The sequence below is a fragment of the Danio aesculapii genome, chromosome 11 (assembly GCF_903798145.1).
Source record: "Danio aesculapii chromosome 11, fDanAes4.1, whole genome shotgun sequence".
NCBI classification, from domain to species: domain Eukaryota; kingdom Metazoa; phylum Chordata; class Actinopteri; order Cypriniformes; family Danionidae; genus Danio; species Danio aesculapii.
Genome location: NC_079445.1, coordinates 16426822 through 16443688, shown reverse-complemented (window position 1 = coordinate 16443688; position 16867 = coordinate 16426822). Strand labels below are relative to the sequence as shown.

Here is a 16867-nt window from a genome sequence, read left to right as displayed (position 1 = left end):
GCTTTGTTTCTGTTTCCTTAGTTTTGTTTGTTGTCATAGTTACTGTTTAAGTTGCAGTGCTGTTTCTTGTTGAGCGTCCTATGGTTTTCTTAGCTGAGTGTCAGGTATCGTCCTTGGATGTGTTTGAAAAACCGCAAATCTCTTGCATTTCACTTTTCCAGTTATCCGTTTAACTTATATCTAACAGTGCCAAGCCCAGGTTACAGCTTCTAATAAGTCTAATCTTTTCAATCATCTAAATCGTATCTGTTTACTCTCTCATAAAAATATTCTCGAGCTCTTGCAACATGAGACCTAAAAAAAAAATACGTCAAGATGAGATGATAAATCTGGAAAAGCTGCATTCTGAGGTACAACCAACCTTGCAAAAAGCATTTTTAATGTTTAGTTTTATTTTCAGATTAAAAGACAGGAAGTGGTTTTACAAATCAATTGAGATTGTAAATTTATGTAGAATTAAAAATACACATTTCCCATGTTTTAAAGAAAACAAAATAACAGAGGCTAGAATAAACTGATGAGCATGTTACATGAGAAGAAAATTAGTTTGTTGTTATCATATGGAACATAGTGAACTTCTGGTGTGAAAGACATTTCACACACCCTCATTAGAAATACACAAACTTGTTTACCTACTAGTGTCAGTTGTTCAGGTATTTCTTTCACATAAAACTTGTCACATCAAGGATATGTCATATGTTGTAATAAAGGCTTACTTTGGTAACTGAAACCATGTTTTTATGCCATGTGGCATTCACAGCTCTATGCTCTTAAGATGTTCATAAAAACACAGCCTATACACTAACCTGAAACTTTATTAGGTACAACTGTCCAACAGCTCGTTAATGCAAATTTCTAATTAACCAATCACATGGCAGCAACTCAATGCATTTAGGCATGTAGACATGGTCAAGACAATCTGCTGCAGTTTAAACCAAGCATCAGAATAGGGAAGACAGGTGACTTAAGTGACTTTGTTGGTACCATACGGCCTGGTCTGAGTATTTCAGAAACTGCTGATCTATCTCTAGAGTTTACAGAGAACAGTCCAAAAAAGAAAAAATATTCAGTGAACGGCAGTTTTGTGGGCACAAATGCCTTGTTGCCAGAGGTCAGAGGAGTATGGCCAGACTGGTTTGAGCTGTTAGAAAGGCAGCGGTAACTCACATAACCACTCGTTACAACCAAGGTATGCAGAAGAGGATCTCTGAATGCACAACACATCGAACCTTGAGGGCAGATGGGCTACAGCAGCAGAAAACCACAACGGGTGCCACTCCTGTCAGCTAAGAACAGGTAACTGGGGCTACAATTCACACAGGCTCACCAAAAGAGGATTGGAATAGACGACATAGACATAGACGATTAGAAAAATGTTGCCTGGTCTGATGAGTCTCGATTTCTGCTGTGACATTTGGATGGTAGGGTCAGAATTTGGTGTCAACAACATGAAAGCATGAATCCATCCTGCCTTGTATCAGCGGTTCAGGCTGCTGCTGGTGGTGTAATGGTGTGGTGGATATTTTCTTGGTATACTTTGGGTCCATTAGTACCAACTGAGAATCGTGTCAATACCACAGCCTGTCTGAGTATTGTTGCTGGCCATGTCCATCCCTTTATGATCACAGTGTACCCATCTTCTGATGGCTACTAATGCACGAATCATCTCAGACTGGATTCTTGAACATGATAATGAGTTCAATGTACTCAAATGGCCTCCACAGTCACCAGATCTCAATCCAGTAGAGTACCTTTGGGATGTGGAACGGGAGAGTTGCTTCATGAATGTGCAACTGACAAATCTGGCGCAACTGTATGATGCTATCATGTCAATATGGACCAAATTCTCCAAGGAATACTTCCAGTATCTTCTTAAATCTATGCCACAAAGTATCAAGGTAGTTCTGAAGGCAAAAGAGGGTCCAACCCAGTACTAGTAAGGTGTACCTAATAAAGTTGCCGGTTTGTGTTTTTGCTTAGATGTGTTTTGAATTGCACATTGTATTGTGTTTTGATCAAATTTTGACAGAAATGTCTGTAAATTTAACAGAAAATACTAGGAGAGAATATTTATAATTTTTCTACTGAATTATTTACTTTGAAAATAGATGTCAAAAGAAGATGCCATTGTTGTTTACAGGACATAATTCAAGTAAAAATCCTTCACTGATTCTCTAGGCCACAACAGATATCTAATTTGTTGACGCACAACAAGACATTTGACTGAGTCCTACACCTGGGTGTGTTTGTTTTAGAGAAGCATTTGATTTTCCGATAAATAAAAATGCGATGATAAGAATTCTTGATAATTCAGTCCAGGGCATGAAATGTCACAGTTTGATTGCAAAGAGCATAAAAATGTTGCTAGTCGGGTTCTGATGGACAAACGTTCATACCCACCTGTTCCTAGGAAACAAAATGTTCACTCCTCTCCCCCAAAGACTGGCAGGTATTTAAAGATTTAAAAAATCTGACAAAGTCACAGACAAGCGCTTGAGTCTTTTACTTGTCTCCCACTTTGGCGTTTCAGTTTGACCAGGACAAAACCATGTCTTTCACTTCTAACTCCAAAACTCTCAGCGTGTATGGAGGAGCTGGTGGTCGGGGAACCCGAATCTCGTGCCCCACCAGATTTCTTAATTCTTCTCCAAGAGGCTTCAATCTGGTTGATGGCTTAGACTTATCTGCTGATAAGAAGGCCACCATGCAGAATCTGAATACTCGTCTGGCCTCCTACTTGGAGAAGGTACGCTCACTGGAGAAGGCCAATGCTGAGCTGGAGCAAAAGATCAGTGACTGGTATGATAGTCACGATGATGTCACATTCGACCACACAAACTTCCAGGACACCATCCAGGACCTGAGGAATGAGGTGAGTTCTTATAGAACTTTCTTCCACAATGCATTCATATCTGCAACTGACCATCTAAACAGCTAAAGCCATTGCTAATTCAAAAACCTCACTTTAGAACAATTGTTTTACTTATTTCAATGCTCTGTAATGTCTTTATTTTGTATGTTTACTTTGCCACATCCACAGACTCTTTATAAAAGTCAAGCAAAGCAAACAATGAATTATTATGTAGTAAATGATATCTTATATATATTGTAACCAAATATTGCCTTTAGTTGTACCAAAGTTAATAATATTTCACATATAACAACTACAGAGACAATAAGGGTGTACTGACACTAGGCAGTTTTCTTGAATCGAGCCCGAGCTAAATTGTTCCCCTCATCTTCCTTTTACCCCGATGGCCTACACTCACCCTGCATTTGTACCTTCCGAGCCCAAGGAGGCTTACGTCATTGATGATGTGACTGTTTAGTTAAACAGGAATGGAAGCGCTCTAGCTCAGAACAATGGAAATTGCTTTAGTTACATTGTTTTGCATTATTTTGAGTCGTTCAGGGTGCAGTGACACACGGCTTTCATAAAAAGTCATCTGCTGCACATATTAGAAGGTTTGCTGAAGTTGGCAGCTGAAGTGCAGCATATTTGATAATCTATGACCGTTTATAGATAAATTGAAATTAAGAATGAGTAATAAATCAACATGAAACAGTCCTTAAATGTGACGTTGTTTCTTCAGTTTTGTGCTCAGGCGAAGTCAACAGAACCATGCCTTCGCCCACCTCTTCCAACTAGGCCAGGGCCGTGTTCTCTCAATTTGTCCTATCTTGTCAGATTGTCCTACCTCACATTCAGAAAGTAGGTAGCACATTTTGATGACGCAATATGCTACCCATCAGATTTTGGGCTGATCAGTGCTGATACTTGAAGAATACTTATAGCCAATCAGATTTGAAAACCAGAAAGAATTGTTGTGTGTATATATACACAACCTGACAAAAGTATTATCGTCGATCACAGTTGTAAGAGAATAGTTGATCATTTGGAAAAGTGGCAGAAGGTCGATTTTTCTGATGAATCATCTGTTGAACTGCATCCAGATCATCACAAATACTGCAGAAGACCCAATGGAACCCCCATAGACCCAAGATTCTCACGGAAATCAGTCAAGTTTGGTGAAGGAAAAATCATGGTTTGGGGTTACATTCTGCATGGGGGTGTGTGAGAGATTTACAGAGGTTATGGCAACATCAACAGCTTGAGGTATCAAGACATTTGTGCTGCCTGTTACATTACAAACCCCAAGAGAGGGAAAATTCTTTAGCAGGATAGCGCTCTTCTCATACTTCAGCCTCTACACCAAAGTTCCTGAAAGCAAAGAAGGTCAAGGTGCTCCAGGATTGGCCAGCTCAGTCTCAATACATGAACATTTATGGGGTAAGATGAAGGAGGAGGCATTGAAGATGAATCCAAAGAATCTTGATGAGTTCTGGAAGTCCTGCAAGAACGCTTTCTTTGCCGTTCCAGATTTATTAATAAGTTATTTGAATCATTGCAGAGATGTGTGGATTCAGTCATCCAAGCTCATGGGAGTCAGACATAATATTATTTTTATTTCCACTGCAGCATGTCTTTATATTCTATACTGTACATTATTTCTGTTAAATGACAAGACTTTTGTCTAAGCAAAGTCAGACCTTACTGTACTAATTAAAAAATTAAAAATCAATGCATGATCATTATTTTATTTTGTTAAAATCAGTGTTATCTAGAGGCCTTTGCCTTTCATATAAGCCACTTCTGATACCAAATAATCAACTAAGTTATCATTTGTTTTCCTAAAACTAGGACTTTTGTCAGGTAGTGTATAAGGTAGTGTCAGCATCAACACTCCTCGAAGAACATTACATTGGAGAGGTTTTAAAATAACATTTTTATAATCTAAGGAACCTTTAGATTTTAAGAAATTCACTTTGTGCTTTAAAAAATGCCAATTAATCCTATATTTTTAAGAGTACAGCACAATATATAAAATACATACTGCATTATATGCTTAGTATGACTAAAACTATAAAGCAAACGTAGTAGCTTATCAAGTACATAGAGTATTTTTTTACTTGGTAAACATGTTTAGAAACAGACTGAACAAGATTTTATCAGGTTTGTGGCTGTGCTGAATTCCACAGACACCAAAAAAAAAAACAGCTCTAAAAATAAAAATACTCTAGGTGCCAGAGATTTTGTTGCGCAATAAAACAAGTCATTTGGAATTCAATGTTGCGGGGCATATTTTCTGTAAACTCCCAAAAAGACTGACAGGTCCTTGGCACCTGCTGTTTAGTGTATGTGGAATCATATGTATTAGGCCGCAAGTATCATATCCTTTTATTATATTTATATTTTACCTGGCAGTTTAACACACTTTCCCAAGACAATGCCAAACTCATCCTGGAAGTGGATAATGCTAAACTGGCTGCTGATGACTTCAAACGAAAGTGAGAAACTGAAAATTCATTTCTTGCAAGTGATTTAACTAATCATTAATTGGTAAATACATTTTTGAACCATCATCATTCTCAGGTATGACAATGAACTAGCCATGCGTCGGGAAATTGAAGCTGACACTGGCAATCTGAGGAAAATCCTGGATGACTTTAGTTTGAGGCGTTCGGATCTGGAGTTGGAGATTGAGGCTCTGAAAGAGGAATTCATCATACTGAAGAAAAACCACAAGGAGGTACGATATATCACACATATTTCTCATCTTAACCTGCATCTGTGAAGAAACATCAGAGGGGCTTTATGGCTCTCATTGTAAAAACTCTTTTTTAATTTCATCCAATTGGACAGAACTCACTTGACTGGCATTTAGATCAACAGTGTGTATTATGTACTCTTTAAAAAGAAAATTCTAGCCCTTATATTACCATGACAGAATTTCTATTCATGGCATTGGATATGAGCACGGTCATTCAGATATTCCACCCACAAATTGATTCCTGTTTTACACAAAGTTGTTATGTAAGTCCAAAGACGGAAAGATTTCCACTGCACTGTATACAGTAAATATCACCATGGCGAAGTGGTTTGGTGATGTGGTTGAAACTAAAGGCTGGTGATTTGTGTGTCAACAAAGCATTTTTTGTGTCTTTCTTTCCATTACATTAAAACTAACAAGTTTTCCTACTTTTTATTATATAATTTTTTTTTTCCTGACTAAAATATATTTCAAATATAGAATTAAAGGCAAAATAATAAGCCATCCTTTGAAATTTGAATTATTTTTTCGAATATAATGTTAACATATCAAGGAAATTTGCACAGTATTTCCTATAATATTATTTCTTCTAAAAAAAATGGTTTGTTATAGTTTGGCTAGGGGGGGATCAATATTTAAAGTCAATATTGTTAACTCCTTTAAAAAAATGTATTTAAGGTCAATATTGTTAACCCCTTTAAAAATAAAAAAAGATTCCAGTTGGCTGCAGAACAGTCTAAAAACTTTCCTAGTTAAGCTAACTTGCTTAATTTAATTAACCTAGTTAAGCATTTTAATTACACTTTAATCACATGTAACAAGTATCAAAATAACTAGAAAACATTATATACTATCATCATGGCAAAGACAAAATAAATTAGTTGTTAGAAATGAGATTTTAGCACTTTTGTGTGAATATTATTGAATAAATGTCACTTTTAAACATCAGCTGGCAAATATTTTTTAAAAGAATAGCCTTTACAGGAAAGTTAATAATTTTCACTTCAACTGTGTGCTATTATATATAATATTTTGTAACTGTGAGGGTCAATATAATATATATTTGAAATAAAGAAATTATTTTAACTTTCACATACTAAATATTTTTTTTAAAATATGTTTTAGTGTATGTTTAAGATGAAAATATGTTTAACAGTGTAATTTAGAAGAAATGAATTCAGAAATAGCTTACAGAACAGAGTAGCATAAATGTAACTTATTTACAACTTTACAAATGACGCTGAGATGTTCTTCGCTTCTTTAAAGTTTTAGACTCCAAATAAAGATTTTCTTAAAGGATCTTAAATTTCTGTTAAAGTATTTTCTTAGGAAATGTGCGCAAATGCATATTAAGTATTAAGTATTAAGTAAGTTGTTTTTTTTTAAATACCAAAAGGGCACAAATGTATTTTTTTTATGTTAATGTATTTGCAGCATATTTATTTATTTTTTTATTTTTTTGAAAGAAATGAAAAACATATTTTTTGCTCTTAAAGATTGTTTTATGATTGATTTGTGCCTAGCAAGTTACTTATCTATCATAATTATCCTAATTACTTTTACCATCTACAAATGGCCATTTTGAATAATGTTTTTGAGATACTACATTACCTTTCATGATCCATGAAAGATTCAACATGGGGATACAAAGTTGCACAAGGCTGGCCTGTGACTTTCTACTCATGTAAAGTGACATCCAGTTGCTTTGTCATGACGAAATTAGTTCCCATAGACAACACACTACAGATAGCAGTACTGCTCAGAGGGAGTTTATACTCTCTGAAATATCCATTTAACTCAAAAGTAAAGTTATGGTTCTTCTCTTAAAGTGAGCCCTCCTTAAATGCCAGCCTTCCAACAAACAGACAGAAACACACCCTGGTACACACTGAACACAGGACAAATCCTCCGGAAATTACAGGCCTGTAACTGATATCCAAGTACAATAATACCTCATATATACTGTAACAGCAGCACTTAATCTACAAAGCTGATACTTTTAGATTTCTGTGCATGCTGCTAAAGCACTGATATAAGAGGGTAAGGAGGCCTTCACAACAGTTCAAATGATTTTTTGTTGTTTTAATACTCACATACACTCAAAAAATGATTTAGCTGCTTGTTAAAACTATCTACTATTATTACTAATACTATTTAAAAAGAGCTGAAATAACACAATTCTTGAGTTTTTTTTTTTTTTTTGGGGGGGGGGGCAGCTAAATTGTTTTATGTTCAATCCACTTTAGTTTGGTAAATTAACTTAATCATTTTTGTGTTGGGACAACATGAATGAATTATATGGAACTTTGCATTAAAAAAAAGATTTGATCTCAACAAACCTCGTAATAAGTTTCTTATAGAAATAAGCAATTAAGTAATTCAGCATTAGTTCAATCCTTGCTTAAAAATTTAAAATTGCTTTAAAAAAAGTCATGATACTAATCTTTTGTATGAGAGTATTTCTCTAAACCTAAGATGGAAAGAAAATCTGTTTTTCTCCCCTTGTAAAAACATCTGAAAGACAGATTGGTTAAGGTTAAGTTACTATAGCGGCCCATTCTGTCCTTTTCAGAGATAAGAGTTTCCACACCAGTAAAACACACACAGGGTCATTAAGAGTGTTTCTTCCTTCCTTCGATTTTCCCTTTTCCTTTGGTTCTGCTGCTGCTGCTCTGCTGGGGATTTCCGTTCCATTACGTCATTTTAAACTAAACAGTATTATCACTTGAGCTTCATGGGTCTACAAAAGGTCATCCATCATTCATGTACAAACAAAATTAGTCACACACACACATATAAAACTAAAAAGCTTGATTAAATTGGCAATGGGTGAAATTCTTCTATAAAATCGAAGTTACAAAGTAAAATTTCACTTAAAGGGATAGTTTACCCAAAAATGAAAATTTACTCACTATTTACTCTCCTTCAACGGTTCCAAACCTTTATAAGTTTTTTACTTCTGTTGAACATAAAGAAGATATTTTGAGGATAAATTAAATCTTGTAACCATTGACTTCCATAGTAGGAAAAACAAATACTATGAAATTCAATGGTATCATTTTTCAAAGGTTAGAAGAAAGAATCAAAACAAGTGAAGGGCTAGTGAATGATGACAGAAATTGGGTGAACTATTCATTTAAACTCTCACTTGAAGTGAAGATTAGATTTCACTCTTCTGAAATTGTTCAAACATGTTTGGGATTAAAAGACTAGCTCATCCCACCACTCCCATGGCTTTTCAAATTGATTTTAATCTACAGATAGAACATTAGTACCATGTCTGCATCATATTACAATCCATCTCAGTGTCTGTGCCAGATCACACACTTTTGTGCTTTTACAGAAGATCACCTTGACTATTGAAACTGGCGGTCAGGTGAATGTCTCTGTGGACGCAGCGCCCTCTATGGATCTGAATCAGGCCATTGATGAGATCCGCCAACACTATGAGACTGTGACTCAGAAAAAACGTGAAGAGCTGCAGTCCTGGTATGAGAGCAAGGTGAAGTAAAAAAAAAAAAAAAAACTCTTGCACTCAACTAGATTGAGAATTTTTTACTACTACTTACTACTATTTACTACTATTTACTACTACTATTTGGTTTTACTACTGCTACTGCAAAAAGTTTGTAATTAAACCATGGCAACCACAAATGAACCACTGATAATTAAATGTACAATTTAACCATGGTGTTTATGGTAAAAACTATGGTTATACTGGTGTGACAGTTTTTTATTCTTATAATGCAAAGAAAGAACACTTTTACAAAAAAAATACATCATGAACAAAGAGGGTCAAATAATTTAAATCACAGCATATAATGTACATATATAACACGTACCCCATAAAAAAACTCTTAACATGCAATAGAATTATGAACATTTCGTAGAAATCACATACGTATCACAATCTATTCTGAGAATAAAAAAGTGGGGTTTTTTTGTGAAAATTTAAGGTAAAATTTAGTAAGAAAAGGCAATAAATGAATAATACATTTATAGTGAGAAGGGTCTAGTTTCAAAGACAATTTTTTTGTTTATATAAAATAAATATACATTAAAAAGGTTGATGTAAGTTTTTATTTAGTTTTTTATTGGAAAAGTCAACCCAAAACTATTTTATTTTCACACTGTTTTCCCTCTATAAATTCCATACTTTTTCCGTTAAATATAAGTTTAATAGCCATTATTTTACATAAGTCTGTTAACCTACAGGTGTGAAAATAACAGATTTGATGCATTTGAGTTTTTAACTTAATCCCATAGATTTAGTCACTCATCCATGATTAATAGAATTAAAGGATTTTATAGGCCTGCAAAATGTATTTGTTACTTAGAGTTTTTGTTTTATTTAGTCCAAATATCTGACAATTCTTAAATCAAGAAGCATTTAAGCATTTTCTGGACAAGCAAAAATTTTCTGAAATAATAAATCAAAATTAATTGAGTTTTTACTTAAAACAAGCAAAATAACCTGCCAGTGGGTTAAGCAAAATAATCTTGTTTTCCCTTTGAAATAAGACTATTTTGCTTACCCATTGGTGGATTATTTTGCTTGTTTTAAGTAAAAACTCAATTAATTTTGATTTATTATTTCAGAAAAATTTTGCTTGTCCAGAAAATGCTTAAATGCTTCTTGATTTAAGAATTGTCAGATATTTGGACTAAATAAAACAAAAACTCTAAGTAAGAAATACATTTTTACTTATTATTTTTTAAAACAAGACAAAATGACTAAAAAATGCTTCTTGATTTAAGAATTTTTACATGTATGGACTAAAAACCAGACAAAAACTTTAAGTAAGAAAAGCATTTTTTGCAGTGAGTGGAATGCAGTGCACATGTTATTATACAGTTGAAGTCAGAAATATTAGCCCACCTTTGAATTTATATATATCTTATATATATATATATATTGAAATTATATATATATATATATATATATATATTCCAAATGATGTTTAACAGAGCAGGGAAATTTTCACAGTGTGTCTGATAATATCTTTTCTTCTGGAGAAAGTCTTATTTGTTTTATTTTGGCTAGAATAAAAGCAGTTTTTAAAACATTTTAAAGTCAATATTATTAGCCCCTTTAAGCTATCTTTTTTTCGATAGTCTACAGAACAAACTATCAACATACAATAACTTGCCTAATTACCCTAACCTGCCTAGTTAACCTAATTACCTAGTTAAACCTTTAAATGTCACTTTAAGCTGTAGAGAAATGTCTTGAAAAATAGCTAGTAAAAAATTGTTTACTGTCATCATGTCAAAGATAAAATAAATCAGTTATTAGAAATTAGTTATTAAAACCATTATGTTTAGAAATCTGTTGAAAAAAATCTTCTCTCCATTTAACAGAAATTGGGGAAAAAAAATTACAGGGGGGGCTAATAAGTCAGGGCGTTTAATAATTCTGATTGCAACTGTAGTTGTTTTATAATTTTAATATTTTTATTATTAACTACAGAATGCCCAAATGCAACAGGATGTGGTCAATCATAATGAAGATCTTCAGGACAGTAAAACTGAGATAAAGGACTTGACAAGCACCTTACAAAGACTGCAGATTGAACTGCAAACCCATCAGAGCATGGTAAACCTGCACACACTTACAAATACACAATTGGCTTTATTACAAAAAAGAAGAAGAAGAAGAAATGCAGCATGGTTTCCAAGTCTGTGGCAACATGTCTAGGCAGAGCACGTTGTGCCAGGCTGTTTCAAATGTCCATGAGTTCCAGCCTCACCCCTTTTAGTTCGCCAACCAGAACTTCGCCAGCTTTACAGCAGTCAGGGGAAGTGTGCTGTAATTTCCTTTGCTTACTCATTTGGAAGGACAAGAGATAGACTGTTTAAACAGGAGATAGTGTCTACAAAAATGTCTGGTTTTACACAACAGTTGCACCAAGTAACATTAAACAACACTGTGTGACAATTTTGCTCTGTAAATTACAAATTATTCATTTTTGTAATTAATCTACATATATGTATGTATATAAAATGCCTATTTACAGAAATCAAACCTCGATGGGGAACTAGAGGACACAGAGGCCCGCTATGGGAATCACTTGGCTGGGCTTCAGGCCACTGTTTCCTATCTGGAGGACCAGCTTAGCCAATTTCACGCTAACATTGCTAACAACAAAGAAAAGTATGAAACACTGCTGGATGTAAAGACCAGACTGGAACGTGAGATTGCAGAATACAGGAGACTGCTGGATGGAGAAAAGAGGTGATGACTGTGATATTCATTCATAATATTCTCATGATTTAGATTTAGTGGATGCTGACTTTTGAAGAAAGACATGGTTCATAAATGCTTTACTGACGCTAGCTCTCTCACTGTCTGTTTTTCAGTGAAAACCACAGTAAGTGAATATCTATAGTAAGTAAAACAATGATAAACAAGGTATTAATGCATTATATGACTTTGAAGCATTGGAGTGCACTGCTGTTAAACATTTTCTCATTGTCTGCTTTTAGAAATCCTGACCAAAACCATCACAGTGATGGAAACCATTGTGGATGGGAGGATTGTGGAGAGCAGCGAGACTGTGGATGTTCATGAACTTGATGACTAATCTAGACTAATCTTCTCAAATATGCAGTTCAAATGAGGACATCATATATATTACTAAATACTTTCTGTTCAGGACATATGTATATTATGATAATGAAATAAATGATTATGATTAATTATTATCTGAATGTGATTTTTTTTTTTTTTTTTTTTTTTTTTTTTGTCGTATGTGATTTTAAAGGCAAAGTTCACCCAGAACTGAACATTGTGTCATCATTTACTCAGTCTTCATTTGTCACAAACCTGTTCAGCCCTCTACTGCATGGTGTTGCCATATGGCAACATGATACTTACATTCATTTCTCTGCCACTGTTTCTTTAAGACCAACAGAATTTTTTTTGTTGGGAAGAGAAGACCTTAGTGTAGCTGATGATGTGAATTGGTTGTCACATGACATGCTGTGTTTTTCTGTGGCGCGATTTCTGACAGACTGGCATTTATTGTGAGTAGTTGCCGAATGCAAATGTAAACGTCAATAACAAAAAAAGGATCAAATTATGTCAGATCCACAAAAAAAATCTGAAACATCACCTCCAGTAAGTCATGATGACATTCACAACTCAGAAAAGTTTTTATCAAATTAGTTTTTTGTAGATCGATCAAATGTATGTGTTGCCAAATGGCAACACTGTACAACAGTGGAATGTGCAATATTGCAATAGCTTAGCTAGCTAGCATGGTCAACTGTGATCTTTTAAGTTGTAACAATAACAACATGAATGCTAGTAATATAATGTTGATTACTTGTATGATAATGACATTTGCATCATGGATAAAATCTAATTTTAATGGCAATACTTTTAATTAGATAGTGTATTAGGACCACCATGTTCTATGGTAAGTGAAAGAAAAAAAGGACAAAACTGGCTCTTCCTGCAGATGAAAGTGAGGATGAGATGGGTTTTAGTGACCATGAGAATGATGTAGATTGGACATTTGAGAGCAGTGATGCAGACAGTTCCGGTACGTTAGCTCAGAGGCGTATAAGACAGGCGTAGTAGAATAATATATAAATATTCTTAGCTAACCTAGATTATTCTGGTGCATCTGGATATATTAGACTTATTTACATGTTCTAATATTTATTGGAGAAAATATTTATACCTACTGTATGTTGTATACATGATAATACAATATTATGTTTGCTTTCAATACTATTCAGCAAAATGAATGGAATAAATGAAAGCTGTTGGAAAATCAGTTGTTGGAAAGTATGTATAAGGTGTTATTTATAAGTTCTGTGTTAAAGCCTATAATACTGCAACACCAATTAAATCATTTCGAACAACAAAATTAATAATTATAAGAAAAGTTCTAAATTAGAAATTTCTAAGTTAGATCCATTGTTGGACATCGTTGCCATATGGCAACATATCATAAAGTACCTTAAAAAAATTCAAAAACTTTTTTTTACAACACTTCAAGTTAAGCCTTTCTAAGAAAACAGTCAAATATTTATTTTATGGATTTATCATAATGCATACAGTAGAGGGTTAGGTTTCTTCTGTGGAACACCAAAGAAGATATTTTGAAAATTGCTGAAAACCATTGACTTCCATAGTTTTTGTTTATCCTACTGGGAAAGTCAATGGTTAGAAGTTTCTAACATTTTTCACAATAACATATTCAACAGAAAATAAAGGTCAGAAACCACTTGATTGTTGAGTAAATAGTCAATAAATAAATTTTTTTAAAGCTTTTTAAAGCTTTTTTTCCCCTCTTTGTTGAATGACAACCATTATATATGTCAAATGGACTGCATCACAAATTAGTTTTCAGATTTAAAATGTGAATCAAGAATGTTCATTCTGGCTTAAAGCAGTAAAAACACCCACAACCATGTTTTTGTGCCATCACTAATTTTATTCTCAACATCAGTCCCTAAAGACTGGTGTGACAGGTGAAGAGCAGTGTTTGATTTGGTGTTTATTTTTTACTACTTGAGACCACTTGTCCATCGACAATATCTTCCACGATGGTTTTCACAGTGATGCTTTTGGTAGAGCTGCTGCTGGTGCTGCTGCCGCCACCACCACCACCTCCACCAGTACTGATGATGCTGAAAAAAAAAAAAATCTGTTATTGTATGTTCCGCACAAGCACACTCACATAAATATGTATCTTCCAACATCTCCTACCTGCTTGCTCCCCCATCCAGCAGTCTTCTGTACTCCGCAATCTCCATCTCCAGTCGGGTCTTGATATCCAGCAGCATTTTGTACTCCTGGCCCTGTCTGTCCATGTCAGCTCTGAGCTGAACAATCTGCTCCTCCAGACTTGTTACTTGAGCCTGCAGGTGCATCAGCTGCCTGGAGAATCGCCCTTCAGTGTCCGCAAGAGTTCCCTCCAGAGATGCTTTCTACAAAATAGAAGGAGGTGGCAGGTATTTGTTATTGTAGTGTGAGATAGTGAACATATTTGGTGGAAGTTGTACAAGTTCAATCAAGACTTAAACCAGTCTAAGATTGAACTGCTGCTCTGATCAGGTCAATTGATTAAGATTATCTTCAATTTTATTTAAAATTTGTTTCTCATGTGATACTTAAAAATGCACGTAAACAAGGGGGATCAGTTTGAATAGTCTAAGACCTGCAAATTTTCTTAGTATGGTTTACAACAGGGGTGTCCAAATTTGGTCCTGGAGGGTCGGTGTACTAGCTTAAACCCTAATCAAACACACCTGAGCCAGCCAAACAAGCTCTTACTAGATATACTAGAAACTTCCTGGCAGGTATGTTGAAGCAAGTTGGAGCTAAACTTAGCAGCACTCCGGCCTTCCAGGACCGAGTTTGGACACCCCTGGTTAAGAATGTTTATTTCAGGTGTGGTTTTAAGGAAACCATCTTGACTCGAGATGTTTCCTAACACACTCACACATACTTACTTTGCTGAGTTCTGACTGTAATTCAATCTCCAGGCCTTGAAGGGTGCGTCTGAGCTCAGTGATTTCGGTTTTGGACACTTGAATAGTCTCTGTACTGGCAGCAACCTCCTTAGTCAATGTTTCTGACTGCAAATAAAGAACATTTAGACATTAGTCAAACATCACTTATGGTCATAATTTAGAGAACGGATTCCAGTTTTGTTCAAAGAACACAAATTTGTTTGCCCTTATCTACCTTGGTTTGGAACCAGGCCTCTAGGTCACGCTGGTTTTTGGCAGCAACACCCTCATATTGCTCACGGATCTCAGCCATCACATGATTCAGATCTACCTGTGGAGCTGCATCCACCTCTACATTCACTGATCCTGACATCTGAGAGCGCATGGCTGCAAGTTCCTATAGAAATTTATAGACTTTTAGGATGACATGCTTCTGAGAATTATAGTGCCTTACATTTGACTACCTTCTCAGCTGAGAGATTTTACCTCCTCATGGTTCTTCTTGAGGAAGATAAGCTCCTCCTTTAAGCCCTCAATCTGCATCTCCAGGTCAGATCTCGCCAACGTCAGCTCATCCAGGAGTCTCTTCAGCCCCGCAATGTCTGCTTCCACAGATTGACGCATGGTCAACTCATTCTCATACCTGAATGAAGCAAAACAGAGCAGTTTATCTGTGACATTTACCTCCATTGTGAGACACAAAAATAATTTTCAACACAGTAAGTGTATATTTACTTGGTCCTAAAGTCATCTGCAGCCAGTTTTGCGTTATCGACAGACAAGTAGACTCCTCCATTCACACGAGTGGCATCTTGGATCTGTCAGAGATGATGAGATTTTTTTTAAACAAAGCTTCCAAATATTAGATCATGCAGTACACATTCAAATATTGTCATATTTTTGTCACATGCAACCAATGAACATAAACAAAAAAACACACGCAATGAGGACAGGACCACACCCATAATCCTGCAGCTATGAAAACAATATCTTTCTTGTGCAAGAGATGTTTTAAAGTTACCTTGTCCTGCAGGTCCTTGATTGTGGCCTGGTAGGCAGAGTAATCTCTTGCAGCAGGGGAGGTTTTGCTCTCCAGAAACTGTCTGATCTTCAGCTCCAGATCTGCGTTGGCCTTCTCCAGCGAGCGCACCTTGTCCAGGTAAGTTGCTAGACGGTCGTTCAGGTTCTGCATGGTTGCTTTCTCATTGACGGTCACGTTGAGGTCCATATCACCTCCTCCAAAGCCTCCTCCGGCACCACCACCGAACCCGAAACCTGCTCCACCACCAGCACCTCCACCAAAGCCAAAACCTGCTCCTCCGCCACCGCCAGCTGCACTGGAGATACGGACCCCGCGGCCTCCTGCACCCCCATACACACTGCCAGAACGCATGGCGCTGATACGACTACCTCCACCCATCATTGAAGAGGAAGACATGCCTCCAAGAGAAGCACCCCGCAGAGAGCCACCACCGAAGCCCCCTCCAGAGGACACAAAACTACGGCTGCTGAAGGACGTCATTGCTGCGGTGCGGAGGAGAGATTCTTTTTTGTTGGAGGGAGAGGGAATGCGGTGCACAGACCAGGCTGATTGATTTTTATATGTTTGTGAGATGAGGTAAGGGGTGGGTGGAGGTGGAGATGTGGAGGAGGGGGTGAGGGGAGAATATGAACACAAAACTTCACTCTCCGCCCAATGCATACCCAGAGGCAGAGGATCTGGCAGGTAAAATGACATGAATTGTTGGAATGAACTCTTAAGAGCTCATAGCCCAGGGATATGTGCA

At 36.0% G+C, this 16867-nt stretch overlaps 2 protein-coding genes across 2 annotated transcripts; one reads left to right on the top strand and one right to left on the bottom strand.

Moving 5' to 3' along the window:
* The first annotated feature begins 2536 nt into the window (after positions 1 to 2536).
* krt98 (keratin 98) lies at positions 2537 to 12311 on the top strand. Its single transcript, XM_056468689.1, has 8 exons — positions 2537 to 2872; positions 5267 to 5349; positions 5435 to 5591; positions 8956 to 9114; positions 11083 to 11208; positions 11630 to 11847; positions 11973 to 11983; positions 12099 to 12311. The coding sequence occupies exons 1-8, from the start codon at positions 2549 to 2551 to the stop codon at positions 12194 to 12196; spliced, it is 1176 nt and encodes a 391-aa protein (XP_056324664.1). The 5' UTR covers positions 2537 to 2548; the 3' UTR covers positions 12197 to 12311.
* A 1727-nt stretch (positions 12312 to 14038) lies between these two features.
* On the bottom strand, positions 14039 to 16661 carry krt15 (keratin 15). Its single transcript, XM_056468688.1, has 7 exons — positions 16102 to 16661; positions 15816 to 15898; positions 15567 to 15723; positions 15316 to 15477; positions 15081 to 15206; positions 14335 to 14555; positions 14039 to 14255 (listed from the first exon to the last, which is right to left on the bottom strand). The coding sequence occupies exons 1-7, from the start codon at positions 16600 to 16602 to the stop codon at positions 14123 to 14125; spliced, it is 1383 nt and encodes a 460-aa protein (XP_056324663.1). The 5' UTR covers positions 16603 to 16661; the 3' UTR covers positions 14039 to 14122.
* Positions 16662 to 16867: the final 206 nt, after the last annotated feature.